This window comes from Neltuma alba, unplaced genomic scaffold, assembly GCF_004799145.2.
Source record: "Neltuma alba isolate B1F8T4 unplaced genomic scaffold, ASM479914v2 tig00011656_pilon, whole genome shotgun sequence".
NCBI classification, from domain to species: Eukaryota; Viridiplantae; Streptophyta; class Magnoliopsida; order Fabales; family Fabaceae; genus Neltuma; species Neltuma alba.
In genome coordinates, this window is record NW_021636302.1 from 23,354 (window position 1) to 36,190 (window position 12,837).

The window sequence follows — 12,837 nt, forward strand, 5'->3', positions numbered from 1 at the left end:
CTGAACGGTGGAGGGATTTTAAGTCCATGCTTACAACACATTATATTAATGGAAAAAGAAAGGGTGAGCATCCTAAGGAACGATACCAGTTTATTAGTGATGAGGCATGGGAGAATTTTGTGAAGCAACGTGAAGACCCTGCATTTCAGGTTTGGTTTCTTCAAACTTAATTTTTAATCAGGTCATATTTTATTTAACTAAACTAATTTTGTCGATTTGGTTTCATTGTCATAGGCATTGAGTCAGAAGAACAAACAAATATCTGAGCAGAATGTATACCCACATACCATGTCTCGTGCAGGGTATGGTGGGTTGGAAAGAAGTATGATGGAGGAACGACTGAAGAATGCACAGATGGCTGCTGCTTCAGATCCTACTGGCTACATGCCATCCATTGAGCGTCCTTCTCGCCAAGAAAAATGGAAGGCGGCGAGGATTAAAAAGGGTCAATACATTACTCCACAGTCTGCTGCTGTTGCTGAGAGGATTGTAAGTAATATTTAAGAATTATGCTTCATTAATTGTTTTTTTCAATTATCTTAAATTGAATTTGTTGTTTTAATGATATAGGATACACTTGAGGAGCAATTATCTCAAGGTACATTCATCCCTCAAGGACGGATGGATATCTTGGCCACTGCTATTGGAAAGGCTGACCATCCCGGAAGAGTCCGAGGGGCCCCTAAAGGGATTGGTATTAAAGAATTTTTTGGCTCTGCTTCACGAAGAAGCACCAGATCATCCTCCGCTAACATGGTATCTAAAGAGGAGCTCGACCAACGACTACAAGAAGAAACAGAGAGAGTTCGAGCTGAACTAAGTCAACAACACATGGCAGAGATGCAAAAGATACGTGATGAATTCGATGCCAAGTTTCAACAGACTTTGATGATGATGGGTACGAGCGGATTCCAGATGCCCCGAGTATCTGAACCTTCCCAGGTAATAATCACACATCTTTTTAAATCTTCTAAAGATTCATTTGATCCATTTAAACTTATTTAATGTTTCTTAACTAATTTCATATTATGTTTCAGGGTTCACCTGTGATAAAAAGCGGAAAGGGCAGTAATAATCAGACACAGCCACTGACAGTGTCTGACCCTGACCCTAGCCCTGACCCTGTCGAAGACAATGGGATGCCGTGTTCTCTCTATGTGGATTATGAAAATTCACCTGTTCATGTTGCTAGTGGTCGAGCATTCATGGGCACAACGATTCACGGCAACAAAATTCCGAGCAATCAAGCAAGGGTGACAGTGGAGAGGATTGTTCGTGGTCAGGGGGTACACCAGTGCCTAATCCTACTGATGAGGTTCGACTCTTGGCCCAAGCTAAAGGACATTTCATTTTGTGGCCAAAGAGACTTATTACAAAGCCAATAGTGAAGAAGGCGGCAGCAAAGAAGGCCACAACGAGCGCATCATCTGATCCTGTACTCTTGCCTCTTCCTAGTGATGTTGCGCTTATGTATTCCAGTTTGGAGGTTCTTCATTCCATGGTGCCAAACATGGATAAGCCTGTGACTTTCAAGATGCCGTTGGGGGTTGTGGGTTCAGATATAACATACGACTTCACCATTGACAAGAGGGACCTCGTTCAGTTCCTCAACTTTGAGGAGCTTGATATAGCCTTCATGCAGCTTGCTATTTTGTAAGTTACAATATCATTTTCTTATTACATATTATACTTCATGCATGTCCTAATGTTTTTTACTTGAACAACAGGCATTTTAATCAAATCTGTCGAAACGGAGGACTTGAAAGAACATATGGCTTTATGTGTCCTCAAAGGGTGCAGAAAGAATTTAATACTGTGGAAGCAAGGTCAATCTACATTATGACCGCAATGAGTCAGACCAAAAAGCTAATATATTTTGCACCTTACGTGGAAGGGTAAGTGTATTATTGTATTTGAGATATACAAGTTGTATGTGTCGGGTTATAATTAACATGGTTTGCCTTTTGCAGTTATCATTGAACTCTAATTGTTTGTGCCCCTTTTGACAACAAAGTTTACTGGTTCGATTCACTCTGTGGAAGTCCATCCGAAGAAACCAAAGATGTCATCAACACGTTAGTTTTTATTTATATATTTATTACTTGTGAAGTTTATACAAGCATGCTCTAATATCATTTTCTCTTATAATGTTGATAGGGCTTTTCATAGTTTTAATGTCGTGGCGATTAAACAAAATAGACAAGCACCAACATGGATTCTTCCACAGGTATATGTTGTTTTGAACTAACTTTTAAACATTTTTTGATGAATTAAAGTTAATGTTTATAATCAATAATGTCTAATATTCAATTTTATATCTTATTTTTTAGTACCGTTGTCAACAAGGACATGTTGAGTGTGGATATTATGTCATCCGCTACATGAATGACATAATTGAGACAGGAACGACTGAGAAATTAGACGAGGTAAAGATGAGTTACGTTGCATGACGTTCTTCAATTTATTTCACATTTTTGACTAAGTTTACTATGTTATTTTTGATTAACAGATATTTCAAAATACTGCGCCATATCTCATGGATGACATCAACTTGATGAGGGACACTTTGTCAACAACATTGGTAGAAAAAATTGAAATTTAGCTTTCAAATAGATAGGTTATTTCTCAAAAAATTCATTGTTAGATGCTTTCTCTCGGTTCCCTCTTATATTGTTCATGATTTCCATTGTACAAAGAAGTAGTTACTTCTATTTCAGAATTGTTGGACCTAGCCAATACGTGTTCCTTGGTAACCACTTAGTTCTATTATATTGGCCGGTTTCCCTATTTTCGAATTGTGTAAAAAAAATTTCATTGCTGTATATTAACTAGCTAATTGATCTTGTTCTGCGTGATCTGCACTGCCTACATTTGTTTGGAGCTGTAAACTGCAGGGTGGTAAACACGAAAATTTCGCAGAATTTAAAAAAAAAAAAAATTTTAACGGCGGTTATACATATAACCGCCGTTAAAACCCTTTTCCACGGCGGTTCTATAGTTAACCGCCGTGGAAAGTCAACTTTCCACGGCGGTTAAAAACCGCCGTGTTTTCCTTGCCTTTCAACGTCGCCTTTAACAACTACGCCTTCAAAACCGCCGTTAAAAGCCACTTTTAACCGCCGTTAAAAGCCTTTTTTCTGGTAGTGAGTGGAGCAAGTTTTGGTTGCCAAGAAACCAAACTAAAGGTCTTGGTTTCTTTTACAATCAAAACCCACCCTACTCAGTCATAATCAACCGTACAGTATATAGGTTATTGCAAATTCAAAAATTAAGTCCATTAGGAAATTGATTTCTTTAAACAAGTCTTCCTCTTTGCTGCTCCAACCAATATGTTAGCAACATCTAAATGTTCCAATTTAATTCCAGAAAGATCTAAATGCCTAAAATATATTTGAAAAATGAAACTAAACTGAATGAATGAAAATGCTATTTTGGTGGAGGGTTAGAAGGAAAATTAAAATGTTCAACAAAGAAAATGAAATAAATAGCAAAAAAATCAATAAAACAAAAATGAGAGATTCTTTTCAAATATGATAAAAGGGACAATTCAGGATTCTCATGGAGTTAGCTTTTCTAGTCTAAATCAGTTAATTAGACCAAAGAGAAGTGATGAGAGATTGGAATCAACAAGTTTAATTACTTACTTGAACATGAAAAACATTCAAATTCAATAGCATTTAGACCATTAGGTATAAGGCCAATTAATTAAACCCATTAAAGCTAATAACAATTTGGTCAAATTAATTATGAAAATTATGTTTAGAATTATCTAATTAAACAATAAGACAATTCACCAACTTAGTTGAACAATCAAGAGGAAAAGAAACCCAAATTTGTAATTTAAACCACATTGACAATTAAATCAACAATGAGAACTCAATTATAAATTTAATTAACAACTAAAATGTAGCAAGTGCCAAGCACAAAATAAGTCCAAATATCAATCCAATTCAAGAATAAAAATATTGACAATCAAGAACTAAATTATTTCAAAGAAATATAACTCAAAATTATCTAAAACTAAATAATTTCAACCTCTTGAATTAAAAAGATAGATGGAATCATTCTCTTATGATAATCCAAGGCTCTAGCTTCCTCTATACTTCTCCCAAATTGTTTCCTAGGCAAACCCAAGCCCCCATGGAAATTCTTCTAGCTCAAAGGTCCTCTAATGCCACGGCTATAAGAGAATTTGGTGAAAATGGAAATTAATTGAATGGATGGTGGTGGAATATGGTGGGAGTGGGCACGTGATTATTGAAGGGAGAAAGGGACGAAGGTGGTGAATATGCGGCTGCGGTTGGTGAATGGTCGCCCCATAATATTAAGGGAGCATCTTTTTATAGGAGCAAAAGAGAATCTTGAAGTATAAGATTTAAGCTCATTATTTGAACTTAGCAATTTGAATGTCCTCAAGCCTTAAGAAATTATCCTACACCATTGAATTTCCTATTTTACTCATTCTTAACCTATAATAATTAAAATGCATCAATTAGTTTATATTATATTCAAATATAATATAATCCATATCAAAATTAAATATTAGATACGCACAAAAAATAAGATAAAAAATTGCAAAACTTTTCAAAGATCTACTTTCCAAAAATATGATATTTGATTTTGAAGAAATAGGAAATATTAGTTCCAAACCAAAAATTAGAAACTACAAAATATCTGTATTTTTACCCAAAAATCCCAATTTTTATGAAAATTTCCAAAATCAATCAATTAATCTAATAATGCATAAAATATCTATTTGAGCTCAAGATATCGTTTAAATTCAAGGTTGATGTTGGATAAAATATTTAAAAAAATAAAATTTATCACTAATGCAAATTAACAACCAACTAGTATTTTAGAATACTAAATCAGTGAACAACCAATAGTAATGAACATAGAAAGAAGATGCCAACAATAAACAACAAATCTAGTTAAACTAAAAGCTATTTCCAATTTAGAAAACCATGCTTCTAACCACTTAAAGCAAGATAACATTATATTAATTAGAAAAGGTCAGCAAGAAACACACACACAGCAACATTACGGCTTAGAGAGAAGCTTTAAGAACTAAGGAACGAGTCACCTAAGCTGAGGGAATGCATCATGTGGTCGATGATGAAAACCCCTTGACGTCAATGGCAACGATAAAGATCTTACATAGAAAGACCACGAGTATTAGGTCTCATCACAAGTAGCACAAGAAAGAAATTAAAAAACTAACGATGAACATATCTAATTAGTCTTGGTCTTATTAATTTCATGAAAAATAACAGTTTAGGTGATGGAGTCATTGACCTTAAAAATATGGTAAAAAATTTTCAATTGTCAAAACATGCAGCAGAGTCTGCATTTCAATGGGTATACTGCAAAGGGACGTCTCTTTAGGATGACAAAGCGAAGTAGAAAGTGTTTATCTCCATCAAATGGTCCTAATTTGCCTGCTTTATGCAACTTATTTAATATCTATTTTATTTTTTTGTCTATTGACATTTTATATGAGTTGAAACTTCACTTTCATAAGGCAAAACTTAACAATATTATGCATTCCCATATACTTTTGCCAGGTGATGGCGTGTTGGGTGAGAAAGTTCAAAGTCAAAACTTTTTCCTCGGGGCGATGTGAAATAGTTTGCAGAAAATTTGTCCCTAGGTACTTTGTTATTGTTGATAGGTATGGGCGCTTGCTATCAGTTGCACTGTTTAATGTTTAATAGTATATTTCTGGTATGCATGTTTTGTTTTGTGGTAATCTCATCAGAGACATCCTTAGTAGCCTTTTTGGAATCATGCAGGTGGTGCCTTTGTTTTTCCCATCATTGCATTTAACCTTGGTGGTTTCTTTAATGTTGTTCCACTTACTTTTACAAAGGATCATTTTCATATAATGATTTATTCTATTAATTGCTTTGTGCAGTATTCCCCTACTAGACAACTAGAAAACTCGGCTGCAAATAGAGTTTATTGATGCTCACCTGAAGAAGATTTTCATGTTGGCTTGCAGTATTAGCATCAAGAAGTCAGAACTGCTGATTTTTTTCCCTACATTTGTTGCACCTGTATAGTTTGTTCGTAGTATTTCTTATTCAAATGGATGCATATTTACATGACAAAATGCATCTATCGGCAGCAACTTGTATAAAACGTTTGAGCCGTGTTGAATAGTTTGAGCTGTGTTTGGTTGGATTATAAAAAGTTATATATTCGATAATAATTCTTGTCACGGATTTAAAAATAAATTTTAAAAATTAAAATTTTATAAGATTATAACAAATAATAAAATTTTTTATAGGATTTTATTTTTAAATGATACTTATAAGAATAGTGAATAATTGTAAAAAAAAAATTTTTAACAGCATGAATATTTGTAAAAATAATCTTCAATGATTCATAAAAAATAATGTTTCTAGGGATATGGAATAATTTTAAAATAATCTTCAACAACCACCTTAAAAAGTATTTTTCCTATTTTCATCTTTTAAATATTTAAAGAAGACAAGAAAGGGAAAATATCTTGTTATCAACCAAAATAAGATTTTATAAAATTATATTAATAATAAAAGATAGATAGTATTAAGATTTTTTTTAAAAGAAAATTATCTATAATTTAAAAAATAATCTTCAACATCCTTAAAAAATTTTTTTCTAGTTTTACATTTTTTATATATTTCAAAAAAAGCAAGAAAGAGAAATATTTTCAATGGCTTTTGTTTGATTTTATTTCAAAGCCTATCAAAACAATGTTGCACGTAGCCACTTAGTTGAGCCATAATACACGAAGCCCAAGAATCCTATTTGCAAGCAATCTATTGTTTATGATGGCTTGTGAATAGTGATTCAGGTGTGGAGCCAATGCTGAGCCATTTTGAGAATGGCTTGTTGGAAGAGTTTGTATATGTACATTGATGTAACTTCTTTTTGATTGTCAAGTTTCATTTCTTTGAAGAATTTAACATGCAAAATCTTTTTTATTTATAGGATCGCATTTATAAGATTGAGACAAATGATATGAGAGATTCATTATCATTTTATCTTATCACATCTTATCTTATTTCATGTATCCAAAATATTCACAGTATCAAGTTTCTTTTGTTTTGGCTAAATTACACAAATCCGCTAATTTTTTTGAACATTATGCAAATCTCCCTTAACCTTCAAAACTTAATACTAATGAGTCCACCTAAGTTTCCAACAATTACACATTAAATAATGATAAATATTATACAATTACTATAAGAAAATTATACAAGTTATTTATCCTCTTTGTTTTTTTTTCAAGAATTTGTTTTAGGGAGAAAGACATATAAGAACTAGCAAAATATGGAAATCCCTAAATGGTTTCTTAAAATAACTTCATTCATACATCACTATTATGAAATTAATTTTTTTTTTTGGGAGGAATGAGTTTATTGCCCTCAGTGAAATTAGTTGTCGCTGTTTTAGTTGATGCCATTTGAAAAGTTAACGTTGTTGCTTGTTAAAATGTTGTTGTTATAGATATTTAGTAAGAATTTTCTTTGAAATTAGTTGTCACGGTCTTGATTGTTATTACTTGATAAATTAAAATTGTTAGTAGTTAAATTACTGTTTCAATTTCATTTTTTAATTTTTCCGATTTCAAATTGAGAGTTGGGTAATTTCACTACAAAATTTAATTCCATATAGTCACTAACGATTCATGGTGATTAAGTCATTCTATGGTCTTGATTGGAATTTGCAGATTTCAAGCTATTTTTTTTTCCGTCTTTCTAGCTTTGTTTTATATTATTTCTCATTCCTCTAGTCAAACACAGCCCAAATCCTAAGGGCCCAACCTATTGATGACGGCCCAACAGGACCCCATATTTCATTTCTATGAAGCAAAGTTAGGGCTTGTTTGGAATCACAATTAGAGCATTCAAAAATAACTTTTCACATAACGTACGGAATACGAAGTAAGTATATAAGGTGGGTTTTGTCTTGGTTTACATAAAAGTTCTTATAATTACCACTTTAGTCCTAAATGTAAGTCATTTATAGGGAGATATGTTGGCCCTAAATGTAAATGTAAGTTTTTTATAATATATTTAGTGCTTGTTTTCTAATTTTATTCTTATGTAATTCTTATTGAAAAGAGAGAAAGAATGGAGAGATATGCGATTAATTTATAAATGTAGAAAGAGAGAGAGAGAGAACTTTAATAAGGATAAAACTAAAAAATTATGTCAATTTAATGCATTTCTTGATAGGTGTTACAAGTGACTTATATTGAACATTAGTGCCTCGTTTGGTATGATGGAAGAGTTTTTGATGGAAGTGGAAGTGGAAATAGAAGTGGAAGTGGAGGTGGAAATAGAAGTGGAAGTGAATTCTAAAGTATGTTTGGTATGCCAATGGAAGTGAGATATAATTTTTGATAAAAATGTCCACTTATAATGTGAAAAGACCTATATGCCCTTGACTTGAAAAAAAAAAAACCTCCCCACAGTCCAATTTCTAAGTCGCGCTGTCAACCACTAGCCGTCACAGCAATCTACCACAGCCACCGGCCACCACAAACACAACCATTGTCCTCCATTTTTAACAACTATCAGCCATCAATAATCAATAGGAATTCAAACAAAAAAAAAAGATTAAGAAGCAGAGGTATCCTCATCAAATAAGAGGAGAAAAGGAAGACGATGAGGACGAAGAGTTTCGGATAAATCGCAATCTCTTCCTCATGGCTTCATCATCGCGAATCTGCGCAACCTCTCCCTCATGAGGACCACAGCAAAAGATGGTTGCACGAGTCTCCCTCATGGCTTCGAATCTGAGAAATCTGAAGCCGACATCGTCGCCGTAAGGGAAACGGTGGGAGACAAGGACGATAGCAGAAAATGATTACGGCTCCAATACTTCATAGATATGAAGTTGTCGCCTCCTACTATATGATGAATCTGCTGCCTCCTAATCTCAGATGAAGCCGTCGTTGCCTTTAGATCTGAAGTCGAAGGTGTCTTCACCAGTGCTTCTTCGCCATTATCAATGCTTCTCATGGAGGCTTGCCATCGCCGGAGGTTGCTGAAGGGGGAGGTTGTCAAATGGCTTAGGAAGAAAGGAGGGTTATAATGTTAAGGGCAAACTTGTCAATAAGTTATAAAATTGAGGATACAATGGTCTGAAAAAATTCACTTCCATGGAACTGATCTGGTTCCATGGGTCATAGGGTGGAAGTCAGTTCCACCATTTTTGGTGGAAGTGACTTCCCAGAGAATTGAGTTCCAGTGCACCAAACAAACAAAAAGATTGATTCCACTTCCACTTCCACTTCTCTCCTTCCAGTTCCTTGCTACCAAACGGGGCATAGAGTAGTATTTATCGAGAGCATCAAGCCCTTTTTTCTGCTACTAAAAAGAGGCCCGTTTTGAACTTGTATGAACAAAGTTTTTTTTTTTTTTAACTAAAGCATAGGTATTCTTATTGAAGATAATCTTATTCGAAGTACTGTCGAGTACTAAGTATGGGGATCTCTTCTAGTGAGGATTTGAACTTTGATTCGTTATGTTATAAGAGACTAGTCATTTCTGTTAGATCTAATCCTGAACAGAGCTTTTGAACAGGCTAATTATAAAAGAGGGCCAAGGCCTCAAAACGTTCACCAAGTTTTTGGGCCAAGAACAAAAACACCATCGTTGACCAGTGGACGAAAATAGACAAAGAAATAAATAACGAGATCAAATCTTCCTGTTTTTTTATGTTTTTGGTTGAACCAGATCAAAACAAATGTTATGTCCTAAACCCAAAACTTATTCTGATGGACCAGGCCCAGGCCCAGGCCCAGTTTATGAGTAAAGTGCCCCCTATAAAGAAAACCTAATTCTGATTTTTAGGGTTTTAGATTGAAGGAGTTGTGGCGATTTGCCTGTTACTTCTCTGAGCCAGGAGCAGCCGCATCTGTCCCTTGAATCTCAGCTTCCAAGATGGTGCGTTCTTTATCGTGTTATCCTCTTCCTGTCTTCGCCCATTTCCCTTTGTGTGTTCTCTAAATGTTTGTATCTTCAAATTCCCAGTTTTGTTCGATGAGCTGAAATCTATTGGTTTTTATTGATGGTTTTGGCTGCTCTTAATGAACTTTTAGACTTCGAATCTTCTCCTTCTTTGATTTTACTTTGATTTTGTCTCAAAATCTAGTCTGTATTCTCTTTTTTTTTTCGGTAGTCTCTGGTGGCGAACGAGGATTTCCAGCACATTCTTCGTGTTCTGAACACTAACGTCGATGGGAAGCAGAGGATTATGTTCGCTCTGACCTCTATCAAAGGTATTGGCAGGCGATTCGCCAACATTTGCTGCAAGAAGGCTGATATTGACATGAACAAGAGGTTTGTTTGCGTTGACTATCACATCTCTGATTTGTGTTTAGATTCTATCAGATAGTTTGATGACAGTGCTACGGGTGACTGACTTAGGGTCTGTTTCTTCTGCTTTTTGATGTTTTGATTTTTTATGCTTTATTGAAAGGAAATTAAGGCTAGAAAGTTTGGTTATTTTACTATCAGGGCTGGAGAGTTGAGTGCTGCCGAGTTAGATAATCTTATGACCGTGGTTGCGAACCCTAGGCAGTTCAAGATTCCAGACTGGTTTTTGAACAGGAAGAAGGACTACAAGGATGGCAAGTATTCTCAGGTTGTATCAAATGCTTTGGATATGAAGTTGAGAGATGACTTGGAAAGGCTGAAGAAAATCAGGTGAATAACACTTGGATTGTAGCGTTTTTCATCCATGGTTCAACTGATATTCAACTTTTTCTGTTAAATCTGTGTCCTCTGAGCATGTGTTATTTCTATCTTAATGCTCTTAATCATGTCATCTGCATATTCTTACCGAAATTTAGCTCCAAATAGGAGTTGACATGCGCAGTGTTTGTAAGCATCTTGTTTGAGTGATCGATTCTCATTCTTCCAATCTCTAAAGTTCAAATCTGTTGAATAGGCTCAAGACACAATAAACTACTGAATGCTAAATATATAGGAAAATATTGTCCCCTTATCTGCGTTTTATTTTTATCATTGTCCTTATCTAAAGTAAAAATGAAAATAGATTTTCATAGTGACTCCTATCCGACTTTTTTGTTTTGGTGGGAGCATTGTGTATATCGAAGAAGAGATCGACTTTGTATTGTTTCACTCTATTCAAACTCTTTACCATTTCTGTTTTATGCGAAGACCTGAAGCTATATGTACCATTTTGAGTTTGATTTCTTTATTTCCGCCCATAACCCTCTTGAAACGTTCTTTCAATTTCCTTGGCCAGAAGAACTATCTATTGATCCTTGATTTTGTACTGGGTGTTAACTATATTATGGCTAGTGAAACGTACGGATGAAATCTAACATTTGAAACCTTGTAAAATGCAGGAACCACCGTGGTTTGAGGCACTACTGGGGTCTTAGAGTTCGTGGTCAGCACACCAAGACTACTGGACGTAGGGGCAAGACTGTTGGTGTCTCTAAGAAGCGTTGAGCTCTTGCTTTAGTGATTTACTTTATTTTAAAGAATTAGATATGTGGTCGGATAATCAAGTAATTTTTGTTTTGGAAATGCAGTTGAATTTTGTTTATGTTTGAACTTTGTTACTACTAGCCATTTGATATGATCCTTATGAAGCTTTTGGTTGTGCTTGGAATACAATTTGGTGTCTAAACAGCCATTTCTACGGTGGTCCATCTTCAAAGCTATTAACTTTTATATTTAAGAATTGCAGGTAATACTATTTTCTTGATGACCTTGAATTTGTTAAATAATTGATATGCGCCTTCGTCCTAAATCCTAATTCATTTTTGTCTCGTGTTTATTATTTTTCTTCAAGCCAATTCATTTAGTTTGTTAGCTGATATAGAATTATGTTAGGATGAGTAGATCACTTATGTTATAATAATATAATTTATTTTTTTAAAATCTATATTCCCACATTATGGAAGTAGTAGAAATGCGTACAAAAACACGATAAAAAGGCGCCATAATTAGATAAGACCCATTATAGGCGACAGGAAATCTATACCCGCCAATTGCTTGTGCTTAAGCTATTGATGTTCTTTACAAATTAGAGTGGAACTTCATGTCAGAGTCATTAACAGTGTTTAGACGGAGCATTTGGTTGTTGGGGTTAAATTTTTTTATGTAATTATGACATTTGCATGCTATTTACATCTTATTAACGTCACAAAACATTTTGTTGATTGGGTTAAGATACAAATTTATCTCGCACAAATTCTTCCTATTTGGCAATGGTCAACGTTAGTTTTTAACTGAAGAGGATGATGTTGTTGTAATTTTAAATATTTGGGGCTAAAATTGTACCCAAAAATATTTTTAGGTGAAAAAATTTTGAGGTAAATTTGTAACCTTAATCCTTTATTAATTTGTAGCATGTATCATATGAATGCATCCTAGGGCTGATTGCTTTTCTCCCAACTGATGATTAGAATTGAATGGATCTGCATTGTTTGAAGTGGTTCAGGCGACGATAAGTGATTCATTCAGTAAAATCAAGATCATGCCTTTTTGCGGTGAATGGAAATTGTGAAGTAATAATCGACTGATATATTGCCAATAAGTGGAGGTTTGAATCGAAATTTTGATTTTCTTTTTCTTCAGTAGTCACTTTACTAAATTTTTATGTCGTAATCATAAATCAAACCGTTGAGGACGAAAGTAGTTGTTAAGGACGAAACTAGTTTTAAGTACGCAAAATTTATGGATAAGTAGTGTTTAGAAATAATTTATAAATTGCCCTAAACTCAACAAAAGAATCACAAAAAATTAGACGTTATTAGGGAGAATTACACAAAAAGAAGGTTGAGCATACTAAATCTCAAATCAG

At 34.3% G+C, this 12,837-nt stretch overlaps 1 protein-coding gene across 1 annotated transcript; it reads left to right on the top strand.

Moving 5' to 3' along the window:
- Nucleotides 1-9,858: 9,858 nt before the first annotated feature.
- On the top strand, nt 9,859-11,670 carry LOC114716423 (40S ribosomal protein S18). Its single transcript, XM_028901429.1, has 4 exons — nt 9,859-9,941; nt 10,177-10,337; nt 10,515-10,703; nt 11,372-11,670. The coding sequence occupies exons 1-4, from the start codon at nt 9,939-9,941 to the stop codon at nt 11,475-11,477; spliced, it is 459 nt and encodes a 152-aa protein (XP_028757262.1). The 5' UTR covers nt 9,859-9,938; the 3' UTR covers nt 11,478-11,670.
- The last annotated feature ends 1,167 nt before the right edge of the window (nt 11,671-12,837 follow it).

Coding starts and splice junctions, on each gene's coding strand:
- LOC114716423 (XM_028901429.1), top strand. Junction 10,338..10,514: donor GATATTGACATGAACAAGAG/GTTTGTTTGCGT, acceptor TTTTACTATCAG/GGCTGGAGAGTTGAGTGCTG. Junction 10,704..11,371: donor GAAAGGCTGAAGAAAATCAG/GTGAATAACACT, acceptor TGTAAAATGCAG/GAACCACCGTGGTTTGAGGC.